The sequence below is a fragment of the Enhydra lutris genome, unplaced genomic scaffold (genome assembly GCF_002288905.1).
Source record: "Enhydra lutris kenyoni isolate GAN:26980312 unplaced genomic scaffold, ASM228890v2 scaffoldscaffold15, whole genome shotgun sequence".
Classification (NCBI taxonomy): domain Eukaryota; kingdom Metazoa; phylum Chordata; class Mammalia; order Carnivora; family Mustelidae; genus Enhydra; species Enhydra lutris.
In genome coordinates this window covers 61,567,297-61,586,426 of record NW_019154099.1, presented here as the reverse complement: position 1 = coordinate 61,586,426, position 19,130 = coordinate 61,567,297, and the positions used below count along the sequence as shown (strand labels likewise).

At 55.0% G+C, this 19,130-nt stretch overlaps 1 protein-coding gene across 1 annotated transcript; it reads right to left on the bottom strand.

Moving 5' to 3' along the window:
* Positions 1–478: 478 nt before the first annotated feature.
* LOC111146882 (testis expressed 29) lies at positions 479–16,434 on the bottom strand. Its single transcript, XM_022502601.1, has 5 exons — positions 16,377–16,434; positions 12,784–12,894; positions 2,142–2,211; positions 1,286–1,449; positions 479–538 (listed from the first exon to the last, which is right to left on the bottom strand). The coding sequence occupies exons 1-5, from the start codon at positions 16,432–16,434 to the stop codon at positions 504–506; spliced, it is 438 nt and encodes a 145-aa protein (XP_022358309.1). The 3' UTR covers positions 479–503.
* Between the last annotated feature and the right edge of the window lie 2,696 nt (positions 16,435–19,130).

Here is a 19,130-nt window from a genome sequence, read left to right as displayed (position 1 = left end):
TGGGCCGCATCCCCACCCCCCGCCACAGTTAGCGCTTGCCCGTCCCTCGGGAACCTTTGTGCATTCCGCCCTGGAAGAGGGCCCAGGAGGAAGCTGCAGCAGGTGGCCTGGGCCTCCCAGAGGCGGACGCCGTGCCTTTCCTCGCACGGCTCACTGCTGGGCAGGTCCGGAGCCCCCCATGGGTCGGAGCGACAAGCCCACCTCATGTGGGCGCAGCCTGTGTTCCAAGAAGTGGCACGGTGGCTCCGCCGGGCTCCAGCAGCGGTCACGGGCAGCGCGGCCGGCTGCTGGCAGCTCCCAGTTAGCGTCCTGGCACCCACCGGCCAGGTCTGTCTGCAGAGAGAAAGGCCGCTGTGACCATGCAAACACGCAACCGGAAGCACTGAAAATACCTTTACTGTTTGCTCATTGTGCTCTTCCCATCACACACTTCATGGCAGCTCGCCGGCTGGGCCCTTCCGGGTGGGCGTCTCTGCCGACCTTCACTTTGCCTTCGTCGTGCCTCAGTCGTCAGTCTCTTCCATTATGGTCAAGGAGGCTGCATTGAAGATCAGAGAAGGGGTTTTCTGCGCAGAATGCTCAGCAATCCCGAGGACATGTCATCAGGTCTACAAACACATCTACGTGGCCCTGATCTGGTCCAAGACAAGGCTGGTCAACGGTCTGTCGGCCCTGTTCCCCGTCACCCAAGAAATGTCTCCACTTCTCGTGGCCTCACTCTGCAGAAAGCCCCTGAGGAGGGGCACATGTCCTGCCCTGAGGGCAGCACCGTGGGGCTCAGACAGCTCGGCAGGGGCAAGCCAGGAGGCCCTATGGGATTAGGCAGGCCTCTGCTTCCTGCCCCTCTCCCCAGGGGCTCCGGTGAAACCGAGTCTTCGTGACTGTCGGGATCAAGCAGCCCAGAGAGCTCGTGTCCACACAGACACCGCCTGAGGCACAACTGAGGGCGCGGGGCACTCCCTTCCCTAACCTGGCCACGCGCTCCCCTGTGAAAAGCAACCAGCAACTGGCAGAGCCCTCTTGTCCTGAGACTGTCAATAAATCCACAAAAGCAAAGGTGCCAGGGCCTGAGCCACCACCACCAGACCATCAGGCTCTCACGGTGGCAACCGGGTCCCCATGCCCCAGCCAGGAAGTGTCCGATTGGGTCTGCAGGCGTGGACTTGCCCAGCACCGCAGCCGCCCGCACACCTCTCCGCCCTGTCTGCCCCGGGGCATGCCTGGCCCAGCCGGGGTCTCTGGGGGAGCACCGCTATGCCCTGTGCCAGGACAACCGCCGACTTACTGTCCCCCTCCCCGACACTCTCGCTCTTGGTCTGCAGCTCTGAGCTCGTGGGCTTGGAGGCTTCCTCCTCGCCTGACGGCACGGTCTCTTCTTTCATGCTGGACTTGGGAGATGGAGGTACGTCTGTGGGCACTTCCTTTTCTCTCCTGTTCTCTTGAACAACCCTGACGGGAAGAGAGAAATTAAAGGTGGACAATTCAACAGGTCATCTGGCCCCTCACCACGACATGTCCCTACAACAGGGGGACTCAGGCTTTGCCTCAGCTGTTCCCACTTCAGCTTCTGATATGCGCTCTACACACGCGGTCCTGCGGGCATCCTGGTGCCCGAGGGCGACAACAGGGCAGGGAGGGGTGAGCGTGCGGGCAGGTCCCTCAAGACGTCAACTGGCACCACTCACAGCAGGGGAGTAGTTTTCTTTGCTGCTGGACAGAGCGACGTGACCAGTCTCCGTGGCTTCTATCTGTGTTTATAAGGGGGCTCGTGTTGGGGGCCCCTCAGCCCTGAATGGCACCGACGTATCCAGGCTCTAACCATGAGTAACCACTAGCTGCCGTGGGCTTGTGTCCCCATCACCGAAACAAGAGGGGAGATTCGTGTCTAGAGCACGTCTGCACCATGACTCGCAGCACAGAGCACCCTGCAGACACACCGGACAGGGACCCCCACACCCTCTCGTGGGCAGACGGGGGCGAGCAGGATGCGGACCAGGTCGGAGCTCCGTAACTGCTGGGGGGCGTCCTCGGGAGCTCCGGGGGAGCTGCTGGGCCTCTCTGGCTGCCAACAGCCCTCACCCACGCCTCGCCACCCCGCATCCCGCACGTCCGCAGGTGTGTTCAGTGGAGGACCGACTGACCTGTAGATGATAGTGATGATGAAGGCCCCAGCAATGACCACGATCAAGGCAGAGAAGACCTGCACGTAGACTGGAAAACAGTTTCCCTTATGAGGTCGGACCTCCCGCCCGAGTCGGGGGTGCCCACCCCACTGCGGCCCACAGCCTCTCCTCCACCACCTCCCCTGCGGACATGGCTGAGGGCTTAAAGGCTCCCCAGATGCGTGAGGCTCCATGTGGGCCACGCAAAGGACAGTCGCAGGTGGCCCGTGAGGACTATGGCATAGACAGCGCCCTCGTCTCTTCTCCAGAAAAGCTCCTCTGCTGCCCATGAGCTGGGCCCCCTGCCCCAGCTCCCCAGAAACGGTTCCTCAACATTCGGCGGAGCTACCCCAAGACTGAACAGAAGCAGAAGCTTCCTGGCTGGTGGACACATCCCACTGGCTGAGCGACTCTGTATTAATGAGGCCTTCCGCCATCCCCACGTCTTCTCTAGACTCGTCCCAACAGAAGAACCTGGGCCTTCACAGTGACTCTTGGGGTGCGGCCCCTATGCCCGTGCTTCCGTCTGTTGGCAAGTTCTGGGCCCCTTTCCACCCCCGGGGGAAGCAAGAGTGGGCACAGCCCAGCCTTCCCATGGGAACCCTCCATCACAGGAGCCTCTTCCATCGGGACTGATGGTTGGGGTCCGTGGCTCCTGGGCTCAGGGCTCAGGCAGAGCCGGGGGCCATGTCCCGGGGGCCTCGTGCCCAGGCAGCCCCCAGGAGTGCGTTCAGTGGAAGCCCTATGACCGACACCCTCTCCATCAGGCGGAGGTAAGGACACGGAAGACGGGATGCAGGGAGAGCGCTCACCATGGCGCCGGCGTGCGGTCTGTGCACAGGGGTCCCTACACTTTTCCTACTGTCAGTCTCTCGCTGCTTTCTGCTCTTCCAAAGGGCACAAACCGGCTTCTTTGCAAACCCCAACTCAAGGGATAGCGTGAGCTTCAGTTTGCTCACCGCCGCCCCAAAACCATCTGCACCCACCCTTCACCAGCTGCGACATCATGAGATGCCATGTCCCTGGGAGCTCCGCTCGCGTGCTGAGGCTGACGTGACACAGTAGCACCAGCGGGTGGCTTCCGACAACAGAAAGGTGTGGCCACAGCTGTGCAGGCAGAAGCCCACAACGGTGTCCCTCTGAGGGCTCAGGGGCACCTCCCTGCCTCTCCAGCTCCTGCTGGCCCTAAGCTCGCTGGAGCCCTTGGCTTATACACACAACCCCCGGCTCTGGGTCTTGCTATCATGTAGCAGCTTCCCTCTGTGACGCTGTCTTCATGTGGCACTCTCCTTCCTGCCTGCTCCGGGCGTCTCTGTCTCCTATAAGGACGCCGGTCCCGTTGGATTTGGGGCTCACGCTACTCCAGGGGGACCTCACCATAACTACTCACAGCTGCAAAGACGGTGTTTCTAACTAAGGTCACATTCACAGGGACCAGAGGTTTGGCCATCAACACATCGCTTGGAGGGCGGGGGAAGAAATCCGACCCACAACAGAAGGTAAGCAGTAGCTGCAGAGAAAGCGGCCTCGCAGGTACAGGAGGGGGATTCCCAGGGGAGCTGCTCTCCCTGAACCAACCCAGAGGGTCTCTGGGAATGGACGGGGCCTCCGAGACCCTTTATACGGGGGCTGAGGTCAGAAGGCTGAAGGGAGTTGAAGCCAAAAAGCCCCATGATTAGCAGCCCAAATGCTTCGTTTCCCCCTATTGATCCGAGCTCAGTAAGTGAGGGTCAGGCATACGCTGGGCACTCCACGGTCAAGGGTCCGTCAGGGAGAGGATGGAGAGGGCAGTGGGACCCAGCCTGTGGGGTCGCCAGCACACCACTGCAACGAACCAGTCAGCAAGATGCTTGTGGAAGGCTCTGTTCTGATCAGCAGTTTTATTCCTTTCAGTGATGCGTTTCCTGTGGAAATGTGTTCACCTCAGTTCCTCTTTCCATCTCCAGGGCTGTGAGAACTGGCCCCCAGGATGGCCTGCAGGATGCTCACCTCCTGGGATTCACATGCAAGTGTAGATGCTTCCACATTGCAAAAGGCTGACCTCTGAACCAAGGGCACTGGGCAGGGTGTGACTGCGGGGGGGTGGTCACAGTCATTGTGGCTTCTACCCAGCTTTCTCGGGCCACCCGCTCTAGGAAGAGGCCATCACCATGTCTTAAGGACAGGCAAGCAGGTCTCACGTCACAGAAAAGGGCTTCCTGTTAACCCCAAGTACCACTCACCAGCCAAGTGAGCCATCTCAGAGCAGGCCCTCCAGCCCCGGGCCAGCCTTCAGATGACTGCCGCCTCGTGAGTCGCCAAGCCCACTCCACCCAGCTAAGGCTCTCAGCTACTGCTTTCGGCCACTAAGTTCTGGGTAGTTTGTCACACAGGATAAGTAACTAACCCAACAGTGCGGCAAAGGCCTGGCACAGAGAAAGTGCACTTAAATGATGGTGAATGAACTGAATGGAAATGACCAAACCAGGAGCTTTGAAGGGACAAGGGAGCCCTCAAATTCCTGAATCCCAGGATATGTACGTTCCTTAGTGTGATTTTGTGTCCTGGTTCTTGGGAGTAAATTCGAAATTTATGTGGGTGAAGCCATGAAAGAGACACACACGTGGACAGTGCTAGAACATCTGACTGCCAGCGTATCTTCCACATCTTTACACATGGAAGTATCTTCAGCCTTTGGTGTCAAGTTCCTGGAGGCAGAGACCGAGTCTCTGTGATCCTCTCAGCACAGGATCTACCCAGCACACAATTTGCTATCGACAACATGTACGATTTACCATAAACTCAATATTATGATTGGTCACTGAGAACTAGCAACCACGGAGGAAAGCATTATTTTCTTTAAGGACTCTCTTGGTAATTTCACCGCCAGATACAGTTAAAAGTTTTGAAATCATCTCAGCGAGTCCCATGAAGCAACAGAAGCCAAACGCTCAGAAGAAGTGACACGACTGAGGAATGAAGGCGAGTCATTCTCCTCGAATTCCCAATTCTTTCTCAAAGATCTAATGCTAATTCCCCGAGTTCATATTCTTAATCATACAGATTATGCCGTAATACAATGTGCACTTCAAACCAGCCAATTTAAGAAGTTGGTGAAAGGTCTTCATAACATGGAATTTTGTGCACAAAGAACTCATAATACCCTGTCACTGAATGCTACAACTTGCACAGCACAAAGGTCCACTTGCCGTCTTGAATGAGAAATATGTCAAGGAAATGAAAAATCATTTGAGGGAGCAGTGAGAACCTAAATGTAGGGCTTGCGGCCCAGACTCTTCCCACAGATGGCCCAAGCTCTCGAGCCTGAATGAAGTCAGAAGCCAAGGAAAAGCCCAGCGCACACAATTCATTTATTAAAACTGAAAGGATAGAAAGAGGGCTAACTCTAGCCTCCATGCAAAAATGACGTACTTATTTATAGAGCAGTGAACACTCTTCCTAGACAAAATATTCTTAAGAGTTGGTGTTCTTTTCGGGGTTCCTTACAGACACTAATAGGTAAGGTGCTATAAGGAATAAGGCTCATCTTCCAAATGAGTTACGGGCATAAGGTAGTAATATTAATACACGTTATGTTTGGATTATACATAAACATGTACAAAAGGGCTAACTTGTTCATAAAATTCTCATGAGAAGACATTCGGGGGAGGGACATATGGGAAAAGAAGGGGCAGCAGCTTGATCCTATGTGCTCTCCCGAGCCACAGTCTGCCTTCAAGGACCCATCTCACCACCTGTGCTGTTGGGGCTGTTTCACCGGGATGTGAGGAAACCAGGGAGACAACCAGACGATGGCCACACTTGAGACCTGACTGAGAAACTGAATGTCTTCTGCCCCTTCAAATGTGGAAGACTGAAAGAACAGATTCAAATACTCTTTGGATGTGAATGTTCCTGCTTTTAGAAGTCCCAAATGGTAAACCTCTCAGAAAAACTAAGATACACAAGTGCTTCCGACACTGGAGCCAAGAAGGAAATCTCCACAATGTACTCGGCCAGTGCCCTCCAACGCCGAGATGTGTGTGTCAAACCACTGATGCCACAAAGTGACAGAGATGACAAATGCAAAAAGCAACAAATTATGGCCAAACCACCACCCAGGGCCGTGACCCCAACTCAAGAATAGCAGTCATGTACCCCAGAGAACAAGCTACGAATCGATAAGCCATTGCACACGGGAAGACCTGGGGCTCAAAAGGATGGTTCACATGGGATTCTGGCTATAGGTTGTGGGTTTTACAATGAGAGACGTGCAGGACAATAAACTCTTTTAAAGACAAAGTGCTATGTCTCATTGCAGCTTTTACCACCCAATTGTGTGCAACCAGACCCAAGGTTCATTAAAGTCTGGAATTAAGAGGCATCTGGGTGGCTCAGTGGGTTAAAGCCTCTGCCTTCAGCTCAGGTCACAGTCTCAGGGTCCTGGGATCGAGCCCCGCATCGGGCTCTCTGTTCAGCAGGGAGCCTGCTTCCCTCCCTCTCTCCCTGCCTGCCTCTCTGCCTACTTGTGATCTCTATCAAATAAATAAATAAAATCTTTTTTTAAAAAAGTCTGGAATTAATTTTTAGTGTGGCATCAGAAAAAGAAGGGCAGAAAAGGAGCCATCCCCTCCCAAGTCCCCCCTCCATAAAACCAATGAGAAGACTAGCTTTTATCAGAATTTTATCAGATTTATCAGAATTTATCATAATAAACTTTTCAGAACTCTGAAAATTACCCAAACAAAAGTTTGCAGATGAACACATGAATGTCAATAACAGGGAAATGTAGAAATTTTAACTTGCCCTATTCCCACTTTTGTTCGCCTCCAATTCCCTGCTAGTCTTGAACCAACAGCCCACAGTCATGGTGACAACTAGCAGCCTGGCATCACTGAAGGGGCAGACCAGGGCTGGAGCTCCTTCACAGCCCAGTCCCAAAGAACCGTCATTATTTGGTCCATCCAGTACTTCACCAGAAGATCTCACTTGCAAGGCTTTCTTTATTTGACCCGACTTAGAGCTAATCTAGTAGGAACAACTTCTTCTCAGGCATTTGTCGAAAACAATCAGAGGCAACTGTTAAAAATCATGATGGCTAAAATGGCTGATAGCAGTTGGGGGTAGATAATAAGCCAACCAGAAAGTTTAAGAGGAAAATCTGGGGAATTATCTGTCTGCAGGGAGGTCTAAAAGCTATGACATATTCTTGGGATCTAGAAGGTAATGGGCACACCCAAGCCTGTGCACATACTTTGGAAACAACTGAGAAGGTCCTAAACTTTCACTTCTGGTGGAACGTGAGGCTCTGTGGAAGCACTCGTAAAGGTAAAGGCACAGTTGGAAACTATCCGGCCGACTGTTGAAGGTGTGCCTCAACACACACAAAGAGCCCCCATACAAAGACTGACACTTATTGTTTCCAAGAACCTAAGCAGATTTTCCAGTCATTAGCTGACCAGTAGGCCGACCAAGCCGAGTCTTCAATGGTCACATACTACACACAATAGACTTTATGGAATTAGTTCGGAAACGTCATTGAACAATGCTAACAACAACTTTGGGGAGGCAGGAAAATATGATTTTTAGAGTTGCCACATATTTTTAAATGTCTAGTTTTCAATTTAAAAAGTTAGATGTGCAAAGAAACAAGAAAGCATACACACACACACATACACAAACACATACAAAAAACTGTCCCTGTGCATGACCAGATGTTGGTTCACTAGGCAAAGATTTTAAATTAGCTACTTCTTGGGGTGCCTGGGTAGTTCAGTGGGTTAAAGCCTCTGCCTTTGGCTTGGGTTGTGATCTCGGGGTCCTGGGATTGGGCCCCACATCAGGCTCTCTGCTCAGCGGGGAGCCTGCTTCCCCCCACCCCCCGCCTGCCTCTCTGCCTACTTGTGATCTCTCTCTGTCAAATAAATAAATAAAATATTTTTAAAATAAATAAATAAATAAATAAGTTACTTCAAATATGGTAAAAAAAGAAAAAAGAAAAAAGAAACCATGTTGCAAGAGGTAGAGTAGGAGAATGATATCTCACCAGATAGAGAGTACCAATACAGACATAGAAATTACCTTTTTTTAAAAAGATTTTATTTATTTATTTGATAGAGAGATCACAAGCAGGCAGAGAGTCAGGCAGTAAGAAAGGGGAAAACAGGCTCCCCACTGAGCAGAGAGCCCGATGCAGGGCTTGATCCCAGGACCCTGAGACCATGACCTGAGCCGAAGACAGAGGCTTAACCCACTGACCCACCCAGGTGGCCCAGAAATTACTTTATTTAAGGAACAAAATAGAAATTCTGGAGTTGAAAATGTAACAGAAATGAAAATAGCATTAGAGGAGTTCAATAGATTTGAGCAGGCAAAAGAAAGAATCTGCAAACCTGAAGATAGATCAGTTGAGACTCTTCAAGCAACAGAAAATAGAATCAGGAAAAGTTAATGGAGACTTAGAGACCTATGGGGCACCATGGAGCGGTCTAATATGCACAATGGGAGTCCCAGAGGGAGTGGAGAGAAAAGAGAATAATATTTGAAGAAATAGCAAAAACTTCCTAAGTTTGATGATTAGGATAAACTTGAAGAGATCCACCCCTAGATACATAATAGTCAAATGACAGAGAATCTTGAAAACAGAAAAAGAGAAGCAACATGATGTATATGAAGAAACCTAAAGAGTGACAGTGGGTCCCTCACCAGAAACCACGGAGGCCAGATGGCAAGGTGATAACATAGTCCAAGTGCTGACAGGAAAAGCCTGCCAATCAGGAATTTTATATACTGCAGCGCTATCCTCCCCCAAATGGACAAGTTCAGACAGTCCCAAATAGGAACTGAGAAATTCATCACGAGCAGACCTGTCTTACAGGAAGTATTAAATGGGAGTCCCCTTCAGAAAGAAAGGGCAGGATACTAGACGGAACCTCAAACCCACATGAGTAATAAAGACCATCGCCAGAGTACCCTGCAGATGCAGACGAAGAGTTTGATAAAATCCAACATCCCCGCACAATAAAAACACCCAAGAAACTGGAAGAGGAAGGAGCTTATTCAACCTGACCTTTGGTACGACCCATAGCTACCAGCATCCTTACCAACGAAACACTGAAAACATCCTGCTGAGACCAGGAAGCAGATAAGGAGGTCTATTCTCACCGACTCTATTCCTCATGTACTAGAGTTTCTAACCAGGGCAATTAAGCAAGAAAATGAAATAAAACTCACTACACTGGAAAGAAGGAAATAAAGTGATCTCTATTTGCAGATGATACACTCTGGTATTGAGATAATCCTATGTAATCAACTAAAAATGAGTAGAACACACATGAGTCCAAGAATTTGGCAGCCTGTAAGACCACAATATAAAAACCAGTTGTATTTCTATATTCTAGCAACCTTTCAATTCTCTTGTTTATACCTACAATTCTATGTACAGTCTAAAAATCAAATTAAGGAGATATATCCACTCACAATAACACCAGGAGAATAAAATACTAATAAATTGAACAAAAGAAATGCAAGATTGGTACACTGAAAACAACACAATATTGTTGAGAGAAATTAAAGAAGATTTAAATAAATGGAAAGACACCCCCTTGTTCATGGGTTAGAATACTTAACATTATATTAAGATGGCAATATCCCACCCACAAGTTATCTACAGATCCAACACAATCCCTATCAAAATATCAGATGGCATTTTTTTTCAGAAATTGACAAGCTGATCCTAAGTTAATACAGAAATGCACAGAACCCACAGTAATAAAAACAATCCTGAAAAAGTAGAACAAAATTGGAGGAGTCCTGCTTTTCAATTTCAACATTTATTGTAAAGCTACAGCAGTCAAAGTGGTGTGGTACATGCTTAGTGGAATAAAGCAGAGAAATAAACCCTCACATGTCTGGACAATTGACGTTAGACAAGGATGTGAAAGCGGTTCAATGGGGAGAGAAGAGTCTTCCCAACAAGTGATGCTACGACACCTGGAAGTCTAGATGGAAAAGAACAAAACTGGATCCTTGCCTCACACTGTGAAAAAAAATTAAGTCAAAATGGACCAATGACATAAACATATAAGTAAAACCATAAAACTCTTAGAAAATCACAGATGTAATTCTTTGTGACCTCGGAGTAGACCCTGGTTTTTGAGCTATGACACCAAAAGCGCAAGCAACCACAGAACAAATGGATAAACGAGGCCTCATCAAAACTAAAAACATCGTGCTTCGAAGAGACACTATCAAGACAGTGAAAAGAGGACCGCCAGATGGGGAGAAAGTAGATGCAGATCACATATCTGACAAAGGGCTACCATCCAGAATATATATGGAGCTCTTACAACACCGCAGTAAAAAGACAATTAGCCCAGTTAAACACCAGCCAAGAAATGTAAACAGTCTTCTTCAGAGACAACGTACAAATGGCCAAATGCCCGTGCAAAGATACTCAACATCGTCACTCATCAGGGAAGGACAATCGAGGCCACAGCGAGACGCCATGTCACACCCGTCGAGGCGGGTGTCATCGGACAGACAGACAACGCGTGTTGGTGAGGATCCGGAAAAACTGGGATTCAGGTCCGGAAGCTGAGACTGTCCAACAGTGCGGCCGCTGTGGGAAGGAGTGTGGCGGTTCTTTAAACATTTTAAGTCTAGTTGATAAAGGACCCAGCAATTCCTCGGCCGGTGAATACCCAAGGAAAGTGAGAACACGTGTTCATGCAAAAACTGACATGCACACGTGCCTAGTAGCTAACAAGTGGGAACAACCCAAATCTCCATCAGCTAATTCGTGGGCAAAGAAAATGTGGTCTATGCGCACCACGGGATATTACTCAGACGTAACAGGAACGCGGTGCGACGCCTGCCTCCACATGACGAATCCTGAAAACATGTGAAAGCAGCTGACGCACAAGGTCACAGTTTATAAGATTCCATTAATGTGAAATGTCCAGAGTAGGTAGACCCACAGGGATGGATCAGTGGCCACCAGGGGCCAGAGGGAGGAGGAATGGGGGCTGTCCGGTGGGTGAGCACAGGGCTTCTTTCAGGGCTAATCCGGATGTTCTAGAAGAGACGGGGGATGGCTGCACAACCGAAACCCACCATATTGTACACTTTCAAGGGGTAAGTTTTGTGGTACGGGATTTTACCTCAATAAAAGTAACCAAAAAGAGGTAATTTCCAGTTGTTTCTATCTACAGGTACAGGGAAAGGTACAGGTATAGGGAAACCTAGGGTTGCTTAGGTCTCCGGGGGCAGAGAGAAGTGGGGAGAGTCTGGTCCCAAGTCTTCCAGCTCAACATCTGGATGAGAAATTGTCACCAGATTATATTCTCAGCTGTTAATGGCATTTCTTGTGGCCTCTGATTTCACCTCTGAGAACCAGACTTCCTCCTCTTTTGCCCTAAGGGCCAAATCTTCACCGTAAAGCGGGCCACGATCCTGCCCATGCCCTACGTTCTTCGACCCTTTTGTGCAGAATGTCACTTCTTCTCGGACAAGGAGCTGGCTTAGGGCTTTCAGTCTGTGGGATCAGGCAGCCCCGTGGGTCACCCCGTGACTCACCCCGTGAGTCACAAGCATTTCTGACTTCCTAGGCCTTCCCACATCTGGGAAGAAGGGCTCACTCTGGGTCTCACCTCCGAGGGCTCAGCCCACCTGGGGCTCAGAGGAGAGAGCAAGAAACCTTTCCAGGCTCCCAGCACAAGTGTGCCTTTATCCACTGGGGAGGTGAGGACAGAGAAGAGTGGCCTGGGACAGGGAGGGCCCAGGTCACGTTCCCCCACAGCATAGGAGCTGCTGAGCGCCCGTGGCCCACGGCCAGCTTCTATGTGGGGGGCACCTTCCTCCTCTCTGGCAAGGTCTTGTGCAGGCCACCCCACCCCACACACTCCTTCATTCCTCTCCAAACCCTCCCAGAGCCAAGCACCCTCATTTCTAAAAAGGGCCACAAACAGGGCAAGAAAACACATCAGTCATCAAGTGAATCTCATGAGGGTTTGGAAATACTAATTCTGAAAACTCCAGGGGCCCAGAAAGCTCTAAAGCAGGATCAAACCCCAGACAGTGCAAGAAGACCCTTCCCGAAGGACATCCCGGCTCGCCACCCTGCCCTCACGCCGCTCTCGCACTCAGTGTGAGTCCCGTCCCCGGCGTGGCCCCCTCACAGCCGGCGGGAGGCCCTGCCCCGAGGGTGGCGGCCTCGCCCTGCTCCCATGGCCTCCCCATCTCAGGGTGTCCCGCCGGCCCCACCGCACCCGGACTCACGGGGTAAGGGTTTTCTGCTGACCCTGACAGGGCTGTGGAGAAGCCCCGTGGGGTCTGACCTTGCACACCGCTGGCAGCCAGCCCCGCCCGGAGCCAGCTGCTTCTACACCCCTACATGCCCAGGGTCTCCCCGGGATCCTTCCTAGTACCAGGTCCATTCCATCCAGGAGCGTACGTCCTCGGGGGGGGGGGCTTTCGTCCCATTCAGTGACCCCAAAGCTGGCTGTTCCCGCTAACACACCAGAGTGATGGAACCAGGGAACCAACGGCCCGGCAGGGGGGCCTGGGGAGGGACACAGCCTGTGGACCTCCGGAGCCCGTGGACCTCCGGGGCAGCTCTGCAAGGGGCTGGTGCAGTACTCACTGGGCACCGCCTTCTCGTAGCACACGCCTTTGTAAAAGCAGCAGCCCAGCTCCTTGCAGCGGTCCCTGGTGACGTTGTAATCACAGATGTCGTAGAGAGGAATGTCACACACTGCAAAGCAGACACACAGCCATCGGCATGAGAAAACAGCCCCCCAGGAGTTCCAGGCCCGAGGGCTGGGGGGGCGAGGGGGGCCTATGGTGTTTTTAATTATGCATCATACGGATCTGACTGAAAGGTCTGAGATTCTGAACAGAATCACGCCAAGCAAACTGCACAGAGGGACGTGGGGCCCTCCGACCGCTAAGCCATAGCGCGTCTCTGCAGGGCCCACCGGGCTCCGCGCGCTGCGACAGAAACGTGGAATGGAGACCTTGTGCAGTGGGTGTCGGGCGCTGGGCGCACCGCGAGCCCCGGTCACCGGGACGCACACGGGGAGAGGATTAGCAGCTCAGGCTGAAGAGGATTCTAGAATTCAAAAGTCGATTCAGAAGGACGGAACGTAAAATGTCAGCTTTGAGCAAAAGCAAGCATGCGAGGACCCAGACCGCAGGAGACCCGTCTCCACGCCGCTCAGCCCCGGCTACTGACGTGCTTCCAGCTGGAGGACATGGGAGTCCCCTCGGGTAGGCAGCAGCGTCTGGCCCAACTCAGCTGGGGGTTCCTGGTGCAAGGGGAAAGGGAGGTGGCGGCCTCCAGGACACCCAGTCCTTTCTCCAGCACTGACAGTCCTTCAGACACAGGGGCTCCGGAGAAACCCACCGTCCCTCCTGCTCCTTCCCAAGATGTGCAACCAGAAAGACACTGCAAATATGGCAGCACTGGGCCGGGCAGGGTCGGGGGACGAAGCCGCCCGCGGTCACCCTCCTGTACCACTGCCCTCTCCCAGAGCCCGGCTAGCCGGCCAGGTAGGGTTGGCCTCTCCTGCTGTCCCAGGGTCACCCAGTGCTCAGTCGCCCTGCAAGCCATGCCATCCATTTAAGGGTGTGCCAGCCGTGCCCAGCTTTGCCTCAGGTGGGGTCCAGGCTGCACGGAGCCTGCCCAGGCCCTTGTGGTGGCGACACAGGGAGCACAGCCACTACCGTACCCACAGCAGCTCCCACACAATTGAAAGCGAGGACCCCACAAGATGGTAGCCAGCGTGGTGGCAAACACTGGTGCACTCAGCCCCTTCCACCTTGTCCAGAAAGTTCCAGGAGACCCAAGACCATGCAGCTGAGCAGGAGAGCTGGGGTTCCCATCACCCCACTGTCTTCACAGACACAGGGGACCGAGGGATCTTGAAGGTGCTCCGTCATGGCCAGGGATCATTCCAGCAAACAGCATACTGTTGAGGCCTATGTTTGTTCATAATGTGTGTTTTCTTCCATGTCACTCCCCGCATGGGAACACGGGACTGTGACTTCCTGCTCTGGCTGCTTTCACAGAATAGTCTGGAAGAGCAGTCGGTCCCCAGAGCACCGGGGCAGGAGGTCAGTCTTCCGAGCTTGGCCAGAAGGCACCCGGCCTTCTTTCCACCACAAGACCCTAGCCCAAGGCTATCGTCCCCGGGGGTGCTGCTCAGTCGGGGGTCGGGGGGACCCACCGGCTCGCCCTCTGCCCTCAACAGGACACCGTCTGAATGGCATGGAACTGAGCCCCGGGGCTGGCACCCTGCTTTGCTAGGTGGACTTGAGATGTGCCCCCAGCAGCCCGTCGGTCTCCCCACACCTGCACAGCAAGCACCTGCTGGGCACAGCGAGCTGCGGTACGGTGGGCAGAGGTGAAGATGGCCAGCCCCCCGCTGCCTGCCCCAGCCAGGCCGTCTTGAGGCGGCTGCCTGTCACCTCCAGGACCCCCACTTGCTCCTTCATCTCGTTTGTTCGTTCCCAGGCAAGGCTTCAGCGTCACCACCCCTGCCCCGGGTGACAGGCAGGAGGACCGCCCAGATGTGGGGGAACTGAAGCCCACCCCTGAGGGCAGGAACACCAGGCAGGCAGCGCTTCTGGGGGCGTGCCAGGGTCCCCACAGAGTTAACACCGCCTCCCCCTGCCCTCCCGCCCCCCACCTGCCGTCCCCTGCCCACCTGTCCACCTGCCCTCCACCTGCCCAGGCCCTAGTGGCCAGTGGCCAGCGAGGCAGCCTGCGACAGCAGAACCCCGTGCCTGGCCCCAGGAGGCTGCTGGCAGGCGCTGACACAACCGCTGTCATCTAACAGCCCAGCAACAAGCCTCAGGGAAAACGGTAACAGCCGCCTCGACGCCTGCAGGGGTGACAGAGCCACACCATCACTTGCTGGCCTTCACTCCCTGCCGCAAACTGGACAACTAGCAGCTTAGGGCCAAAATGCAGGTAGGTCAGTGTGAGCCCAGAGAGCAGGGCCCTGCTGCAGGTCAGCGAGGACAGGGAAGACGACCGCCCTCCCCAAGCAGGTTAGCACAGGTGGCACCCCAGCTTTCCTCGATAAACCTTAGTGACCAACCTGCGCCAGCCCACGCCTGGAGAAGGGGGCGGGCCCCGCTCTCCAGCTCCCCACCCCGGCACCGCCGGTCTCACAGCCCTGACGTAGAGGCGAGGGAGGCCGTCCACTCCCAGGCCCGGACAACACACTGTCCCCTACGCAGGTGCTTCTGCCAAGAGACTCGAAGGGGCTACTCCAGACCAGCCCTCTCTGCAGCCCAACGAAGTGCCCCCAGGTACAGGCCACCTGCCTCATCTGTCCTGGGCCTTAGTGATCAGAAGCCACACCTCTCCAGGGAGCGCCCCCAGCCGGGATGGGAGCTCGGGCCCAGGCCCTGGGGTCTCGAGCCAGACCTATTGACCTCCGTGTCCCGGCTGCCGTGTATGATGGAGGCCCCCAGACTGGCCCCAGGAAGGGCGTCCAGAGCAAGAGAGCCCAGTCCCCAGTGGATTCCTGCCGAGCAACAGGAAAGCTGCGTCTCGCTGAAGCTTGGCCAGCCCAGAACCCTCCCCAGTCAGTCCAGGTTCCAAACCAAATACAGGAAAAAAATTTTAAAAAGTAACAAAGAAACCAAAATTTTTTTCCTTCTATTTTCTTATCTTTTATCACAAAAATAACGTGTGCAGACAAGCTCCCTTGAGAAGAAAAATTGAGTCGCACGCAAATGTGCATGGTTGGAACAGCCCTTCCCTCCTCGGCCATGCAGGGCACCCCTGTGGGGACCTCTGTGGCCACACGCGGATGTGCACCCATGCGGACCCCCAGCCTCGCGGAGCCACTGCCCTGGTCTCCCCCGACCCCCATAGGAGTTTCTGACCGCAGACCCCGGGCGCCCGGGATGGGGGAGGTGGGCTTTCCTGTTGAGAAATACGTTCTCCGTAAGAGGAACTTTTCTCGCAATAAACATTTTGAGACAGACGTGTCCAGGCGGCACATCAGAGGGAAATGTCTTTGGCCCCTGGACCCCGGGAGCCAGCTGCACGTGTTTCTGACCCTGAACACCCGGGCTCAGGGCTCTCTACGGGGACACTCTCAAGAAAGCGAAGGCTGCATGGCATTTCCCTGCATCCCTTTGCCCCCTTCCCTGGCTCAGCCTGGTGACCGACTGCCGTCACTGTGGGGTAAGACAGGCCCCACAGTCCTTCCCCGTTACCTGCAAATTTCTTCAGGAGGTGCGAGGGCGATTTCTTGAATTCCGGAGCGTATCTCATTGTAGCAGTCGAAGGGCCGACGAGGGGTCAAGGGAACCTGGGAGAGAGAACGGGTTAGCATAGGTGGGACCTCACGGGGGATGGGGGAATTGGTGGCTGTGGTCAGTGCGAGGACAGAGGCGCCAGGCAGCATGGGACTGGGGTCTCACCTGGCAACCATGTCCCCAGCCAAGCCCCCTCAGCCAAGCAGTCCTGTTACGCTCCAAGTGGACAACCTTGGATCAAACGAGAAACCGGTACCTCCTCCTCCCACTGCTCCCACCAGTGGAGCGTGGAGCCAGTGGCAGGCCTGCCCTATCCACTGTGATGTCACACAAGCCCATGACATCACACAGAGGGGGCAGGGCGGTGACACTGGCAGCTGAAGGATAGATGGGGTGCTCACAGGGCCAAGGGGGAGTGAAAGGACCCCAAGTACAAGGTGTGGGGCTGTGAACCCCCCACCCAAGACCCTTTCCTGCAGGACACACAGGCCTGGCTTCGCGTCCTGCCTTCACTCCTGGGTCGTCCTTCTTAGGGTGTCCACCTTTGCTAGGATGCAACAGTGAGCAAAACAGGCAAACCCCGACCCTTAAGGAATACCCCCCCCCCAGAAGGAGACGGACCACATCAAGTCAGGCATGTGCTACGGGAGGAAAGCAGAGCACAGAGCAGGGGCTGATTCTCTGCTTAGGCAGGGTAAGCCAGCATCCTCAGGCCAAGACAGCCTCTGAGCAGTGTGCAGAGGAAGTGAGGGAAGGCACACAAGCCTGAAGCAGCAGCCAGTGCAAAGGCCCTGGGGTAAGTCAGGTCTGGTCAATGTGATTAAAGAAGAAACCATGCACTTGGAAGACCGGAGGATCAAGGGGACCAGTCTGGCCGGGGCTGAGGTCCCAGGGGTGTGACAAGCAGCCAGTGGGCTTGAAAGCCATCTGTGTGTCTTGGAGAAGTAGCCTGCTGGGGTCACAGAACCTGTATGAGGCAGTGTCGGGGGGTGGGAGCTCCAGAAGAATAGGAGGGGAGGGAGGTCTGTGCCCCGTCTAGAGAAGGGTGTGGGAGGAGCAAGGAGGCCCAGGTGGCAGGTGACTGTCCACCTCCCATGCCTGGGCCCTGGGGCAAGGAGCAGGGACCACGGGGGAGGGCTGGGTACTGGCAGATGGCAGGTGGGAAAGAGGACAGAGGCCATGGCAGGAAGGCTGTGGGAGCCACCAACGGCCAGCCCCCAGGGTTGAGGGGCTGCCTTGGTGCCAGAGACTGAGCCCAGGGCAGCGAGTGGGGCGGGAGTCAGGGTAGCCTTGTGCTGACACCTGTCACTGTGACCCCAAGAGCAGGGACCCAGGAGTGTCAAGAACCCAAGGAGATGCGGGGGACGGCAAACCGGGACAACCAGGCCAGAGTGGAGCAGAGGGTGCGGGGGAGAGGGGCACAAACACAGCCAGGGCGGCCCACAGTGGGGCGGGGGTGGGAGCCAGGCCCCCAGCCAGAGCAGTGCGGAAAGCCTGGAGTCTGGTGGGGAGCCTGCAGGTCCAGCAGAGCCGTCCCTCCCACGGCTCACGTCACAGGTAAGCAGGTTTTGGTCGCCTCATCAGCCATAGGACCTGGCCTCCTGGGGCCACGATCTCCTCGTCTGTAACACGAGGGTGACGACCCAGTGCCCACTGTGTCACCGGTGCCCGCTCCGCGGTAGCGCCCACATCCGGAGGGCTTCTGACAACCCCACACGCGAGCCTGGTGCCCACGGCCTGCGACTCACGGGCCAGACGCTCCACGACGAACAGTGCCCGTTGGTGGTTTCAGGGCCCCCGCAGAGTCTGCGACCATCACGACCCACCACAGAACGTCTGCCAAAGCCCAGGGAGAAACCCCGCAGCCGCGCGCAGTGACTCGCCCCTGCCCCGTCACTGATGGTTGGCCGCCTGCCGGCGAGGCCCGCCGCGCTCAGCCCTCAGATCGCTGCGAGGTGTGGTCTTCGGTGTCCGGCCCTCCACGGAGCAGCAGTGTCAGCGCCGGGCTCCTCTGGCGGCTGGACCCTCGCCTCGCTTCCCCTGCGGGGCCGGGGCCACACTGCAGCTGGGCAGCACGAAGGCTCGGCCAAGGGAGCAGCCAGCACGGCCGGAGCCCGTGTGCCAGCGCCGAGTCCCGTTCCCCCTGAGGACAAGCGACCCCACTGATCTCACTGCGTTTCAGCTGAGACACGTCTGCTGCTGTCAACAGTGAGGCCTTGCTGGGGGGGAACGGAGGTACTGTCACGGCTTCGCTCAGACAGCAAGAGTGACACCAGGACCCGTGACAACCACTGGGAATTCCAACTCCTAACCCTTTAGTAAAGCCGTCCCGGGATTCCACTGCCCTGGGCTGGGGAATCCTCACCCCACCGTCCTCACCCTGCAGCGCTGCGGGCAGGGCAGGGAAAGGCAGGAGCCACGTCGCCCGGCAGGGTGGGCCTGGGGCGCTCTGGGAGGCTCTCCAAGGACGGGGGGGGCGGGCAGCCAGGGCCACGGAGGGGGCAGAGTGGCCCGGACACGAGGAGCCTCACTTGTGGGCAGGGCAGGGAGCGGGGGCAGAAGCGGGGGAGGAAACGGACGAGTCTCCCGAGAGGCCCATCTGCCCAGAGGAAAGAAAGAGTCGGTGGCCGAAGAGGGAGCTGCAGAACCGCAGCAGAACCGCAGTAGCTTCGTAAAACCGCGTGGAGAAGCCAGACGGTGGGATCTGCCGTG